The sequence below is a fragment of the Echeneis naucrates genome, chromosome 4, assembly GCF_900963305.1.
Source record: "Echeneis naucrates chromosome 4, fEcheNa1.1, whole genome shotgun sequence".
NCBI lineage: Eukaryota > Metazoa > Chordata > Actinopteri > Carangiformes > Echeneidae > Echeneis > Echeneis naucrates.
The window spans coordinates 9,556,095-9,562,094 of record NC_042514.1 but is presented as its reverse complement, the minus strand read 5'-3'; the positions used below and the strand labels follow the sequence as shown (position 1 = coordinate 9,562,094).

Sequence of the window (6,000 nt, the reverse complement as noted above, 5' to 3'; positions counted from 1 at the left end):
GAAAAGTTCCCAATACAGCACGCCCATATTCTGTTTTTTCCTGCACACAATGCCCAGATAAGAAATCCAATTAAGTCGATGATGCACAGTCTTCCTTCCCATTTCTGCAATCATCTCGTCTGAATGTCTGTAAACAATAAGCCATTGAGAGCGTATTGCATTTTTGTCATAGACATGCAAATGCTCTGTTATAATTTTTGTTTCTGTAGTCATGGTCAGGCCAGCTGCAGTTAAAAAAAAAAAAAAAATGTTCCACCTTTGTTGGGAAACGCACGGTTTGATTTGCACTGCCTTTAGCTCCTGGTAGCGGAGAGTATGGAATTGTTACTGTACTGTCATCTCATTTTCACAAAATGATATCAGGGATGTTAAAAACAAATGTCCATAACTAAAGTGACGTAGGCATTAATTTCCACACTGGAATGGAAATTCCGAATCTGCTTCGACAAAACAGTTAAACCATCAAATTTACATAACCCATGTATAAATCAACATGACAACATTGAAGGGATGACTGTCAGCTGGTGCATCACAAGTGACAGTGGATACATCAATACTTCAATGAATAAAAAAAAAAACAAAGTTGGGTGACATTCCTGGCTACTCGTGTTTATCTTTAACACAGAAGGTTGAGCTATTTCATAAGCTGTACAGAATATTCGTGACTCTTTTTGTCACAAACAAGTGCTGCTCTGATCATCTGTCGCATTAATGTAAGGGTGGAGAAACTGATCGACAGAATATCACTACGCAGCACTGATCTGTACATGAATGAGTCCATATAAATCAGAGATAAGAAACTTTCTTTAATAAGTAATATGTCATTTTAACACTCACTGGCTGATTGTTCCACAGATCAGATGATCATGTAGGAAAAGACACAATTTAAGCTTCACAATTAAAATTCTCATATTTGAAGGGATTGTAACAAAAACTGTTCAAAGAAAATGATTTCCCTTGTTTGTTTGTTTTATTACGCCTGTAAAAAAGCCTAATCCAAGCTTCTACAACAAGGAAGTAAAAAAAGACTCAAACCTGTTCTAGTTAGGGACATTTCAGGACAAATGAATGTCACTTGTGCCACTCCCGCTGTGGAAAGGGTCATCTGGACATCAGCGTGTCTTCGCAGATGGCAAATTGTGCTTTGACTGTCAGCTTTTGAAATAAACGCATTGTGGTTGTTTGTGAAATCAAACAGCAGCAGGCACAGTACTAGCCCACTATTCAAGTCAAAGTTGAAAATCTTATTTGGATAACTTGCATTTCTTGGCAGACCTCTTCATTCCTGGTCTCCATTGTTCCCTGAGCTATTGGAGGAGGCCAATGTTTTCTTACTGTCCAGGCTGTTTAGTTAGACTAGTATGGCACAAACTGCTTGTGTCCCTGTCAGGAATCTGACCAGCCGGCAAGCTGGCATTGGTGTATTTGAGACTTACACGGCATCTGTTCATATGTTAAGTTTGGCATGTTCACATTCATGCTGCTGAACATCCACACATGCTGGAGAAGTGACTTTGGATATTGGTTATTGTATTGAGCGTCAGCTTCGATAAGAAGCTGATCGTGCTAACTCAGGTCAGGCATGAGCTAAATATCACACATTGCAAATTACATTCCTTCTGGAGGGAAGCGAAAGGAGCCTGTTATCACTTTTGCTCTCCTGGACGAGTTTTTCCACTTTATCTACACAAAAAAACACATAGATGTGTTCATCACGACCTCAATATTTTCAAAGCATTTTTCATTGAGTCATACAACCTTCAGCTTTTCCTCAAATGCTTCTTGTGCTTCGAGTGCTCCAGAGGCTCTTTCTCTGCTGTTCAGGCAGCACACAGCTGCTGCTCATCAGCCAATCAAACATGTAGGCCGTTTGTTGCTCCCCTCTGATTGGTGGACTCAGTTCAAACCATTTTGATTGAAAATCTGGTCACTTTGGAGTTCTGCCGCTTCAGCACACTTCCACCTGCATTCAACCTTTAAACCATTCACAAAACCTTCAGCTGTGCTACTAGTATCACTGCTACTGTTCCTGCTACTATTATCAGTACTACAGGACTACTTCTATGATTCTTACTCCTATTCCTCCTCCTACTCTGAAGCAGGATAAGCAACACACAGGTAAGGAAAGGTAAGGTTCAGTCTTTTCAGCAGGTTCAGCTCCTTCAACAGTTAGAGTTCTCAGAGCTTGTGGGAGCTGGGCCGGATTGGGACGAGCAGGTGAGTATGTGCTCACAAACTACACAATGGCAATGAATTATTTTAGTGGTTCACTATATGCAAGAGTTAGAAAACAAATTGTCACTGTTATTGATTTGAACTCTTGTTGATGCATGGAAACAAAGACTTAACTGTCATCATGTCCCCCATCAGGGAGGCGCCTGGATCAGTGACCACAATTAACATGCTCCAAAGGCCTTAATTCTAATTAATGGTCTAGTAATGGCTGTGAAGTGAAGTCTTGGAGGCCGGAGGGCTGGGATTGGGAGCAAAGACATGAGCTGAATAGAAAGCTGCGCTCGCTCTGAGTCAAGTCAGACAGGATAGTGGCAGCATATACCCAGGACAGGTCGCCAATCAATTATAGTGCGTAAATACAGAGACAAACAACCATTCCTACTTACATACACACCTCATAATCAAAAACATGCAAATCCCACACAGAGGGGGCCCAGATTCAAGCCACAGAATCTGAAAGCCAGTCCAGAACCTTCTTTCTGTGAGGAGACAGCGGAAACTATGGAACCACAGTCCATCAAAGTAATTCACAAAGTCCAGAGAGGAACTGCTAATCACTAAATGAGCATCTTTTTAGCTGTAACTTTTCAATGTTTCCCATAACACACCTCACTTACATGTTTTGGTAAACCCTCTCTACCTTTAAAACTCCATCTCCATGAAAAATTGGCTTTCTGCTCCTTCTTAGATGGATCAAAAACTGAAGGCAATATCAGGTAAATTTGTCAGACTTCAACATGTTACTAAACACCGTAAATTATTTTCATAAGTCGTGGCACATCATCAACCTAATGAATAAATTGAGGAAATCACACTGAGCCGAATCCAGAAACATCACAAACTTTATTCATGTTGATTTGTGTCTGAATGTCCTGAACATCTTAACCTGCAAACACAGACAACTTCCCGTTTTCCTGGTTTAGCCGTAAATACGTGAATGGACCACAGAACACATATGGAGTTGATCAAGCCCCTCACAGGCCAAGGTACAAAGTTTTTGTCCATTTCATGTTAGAATATTTACATAATCAAATTCTACTCTAAAGTCTACTTTAAAGTTACACTAAATCATCGAGTTTACATTACTTGTGTACATAGTACAATAGATAGTATACAATGTGTAAATAACAGTCTAAATCTGTTTTATTGAATCTGTGATTAAGCCATTTGTAATCTTTAGTTATCAAATTTAGATTCTTTTTTCTACATTTAGTTACAGACCACCAATAATTGGGAATCCAACAAAGAAATATGCTTTATAAACTGTTATAAAATCCCTTTCACTGGGTTTTGTAAACCATGGGTGAAATGTACAAATCAGTGTCTAAGAGTCTCTGCAGGTAAAATGAGTATGACACATCTGGAGAAGTCCTGCCATTTGTAAACAGGCCACATGGATTTGGAAAACATCAGTCTGACAAAGGAGGCATTTGCACTGGAATCACTTACACCAGCTCCGCCCTCTGAAGCGGTAGCACCATGTATAGCATTGTGAGGCGGGCCTCATTTTTGGTCGAAGCTCCTGTGACTCAGGTCCCTGATGGTCTTCTCTTTCTTCAAAAACACTTATTCATACTTGAAAAATATAGTGTGGCTACAATGCTTCAAATATCATCTGTAATGCGATCAGTTAATCAGACGACGCATCACAATGACGTGAGCAGAAGCTCTGAACGTTTGGAGGATTGGTCTCACACACACACACACACACACACACACACACACACACACACACACACAGTCTCTTTGGCTATGTACAACAGGTGTGAACTACATGTTCCATCCCAGTCCGATGTGGGTGGCCAGTAGGTAGCACATGGCGATCATACAGGTCATTATCATCATGGGGAATCCTAACCTGTAACAACAAGAGAGAACACTTTTTCATTTGACACATGCGTACACAGTTCATACAGCGGGCCTTCTTCCCCAGGTGATGAATTACGACTGTCCTTCTATCAAGTACAACCACAGATCAGAGACTCCATTTTTAAAATATTCTTCACATGTTGCAGGACTTACCAACCACTATTCTGACTTAATGCTATTGTTAACATTTTATTTGTAAACTGAACACGTTAAATGTAAAAAAAAATAAAAAAAAAAAAATAAATAAATAAATAAATAAATAAATAAATGTGACGTAAACTGATCAGGTACATGATGATAAAAGTAGCACAGCACAAAAATAAGATTTGAACATTCAGATGTAAACATGGACATGTCAGACCTTGAATTTAAATAATGAATTTGTAACGTAATATTTATCATCACTCACTTTTTTTTCTGTTTTTTTAGGTTTTTGTCGGCCTTTCTGGGTTTATTAAATAGGACAGGCTTGAAGAGTGACAGGAAATGATTTGCGAGAGAGTGGGAACTGAACCAGTGTGACAGAGGAGGACCTTGTAGCCTCCTGTTGATGGGGTGTGTGCTCTACCAACTATGACTAGCTGTAAACACGTCTGTAAAAATAAAGCCTGAAACTGAGCACAGATGCTTCTTACTCAGAGAAGCTGTTCGCTTACTTTCTCTGCATCACGGTTCCTTTCTAAATACTAACAGCTAAATAAATTCAACTTTAGGCACGGTGTTTCTGTTATTTACTCATCGCTCTTAATTAGACAGTTTGCTAAAGATGCTCCAAAATGAAGTGGAATAGTGTTGAATCAATTAGCTGTCGGCTGACATTTATCAACAGGCTTTTCCACAGGAGCTGGATTTTTCCCAGGCTTCCTGCAGAGTAGATCCCCTCCATTCAGCCCGCTGCACAGCCCCGATGGAGCTGCTACAAATTCAGTGCCTCGCTTCAGGACAGCCTTCAGGCGATAGTTTTTCATTCTGCTCCCCAGCTGCTGCTCTGCCACAATGTTAAAACAGGTGTGCATAGTATTTGCCAAATGAAATCACATCATGTTTGTCGAAAGCCCTCAAATGCAACCCACCAGTTAGTAGTTTAAGTTGGACACGTGAAGGGGCTTTTGAGGTGTGCGGAAGTCGCGGGATTGTCTGGCATTTTTAGAGTCAACAGGAATTGAAATCTTGAGCCTCTCAGTACACCAGCAACAATCAGTGACTGCCTTCATTCCCAAAATAGCATCATCAATTTTAAATGTCTTTTTAGAGTTCTCCAGAACTGCAGATGGATGGCTGCCATGTCCAATGAGGACGCATGGTTGCCCCAGCCTGTGACACAGATCGGGCTTACAGGGTGAAGACAGAAAAAGGGGAACACATCGATATTTAGTGTGCCATCCAGCCATCTCCATCAAAACAGTAAAGTCTTAATTAAAACTATAGTCCCCCAAGTGAAGAATTTAGACCACCAATAGCATCAAAACAACTTTTAGAGCAGATGTTATCGACTGCTGTGATGGTAGACAAAAGATGCACCAAATGAAGCTGAGACTATGTACAGCTGCCATACCGCGCTCATGATGGTGATTCACATTGCTGTCTCTGAAAATGATAACAGCCACTTATTTTCCTTGCAAAACCGATTATCCTGATAATGAGTGGTAAGCCTAATATGTTTGTCTGACCATTGTCCAACAACAAACAAATACAGATTTTATATTCCATTCGCTCAAGCTATGGTTTAACCGAGAGACGTTGATTTTATTTTTTCAATTGGATGTATTGATTAGACTGATGTGTATTTCACTACAATAACCGTTGTAGCACACAGACAATTTTCTTTGCAGGTGTTGAACTTTTGATTAGATAGATTTTAATTATTAGAGATTGAGTGGACTTTTTCTGTTTTCT

At 40.0% G+C, this 6,000-nt stretch overlaps 1 protein-coding gene across 1 annotated transcript in view; it reads right to left on the bottom strand.

Moving 5' to 3' along the window:
• Positions 1-4,005: 4,005 nt before the first annotated feature.
• oca2 (oculocutaneous albinism II) overlaps positions 4,006-6,000 on the bottom strand; it is a 28,579-nt gene continuing 26,584 nt past the window's right edge. Inside the window, exon 23 of the mRNA XM_029500681.1 lies at positions 4,006-4,093. Coding sequence (XP_029356541.1) covers positions 4,006-4,093 — 88 coding nt within the window. The remainder of the gene's footprint in view (positions 4,094-6,000) is intronic.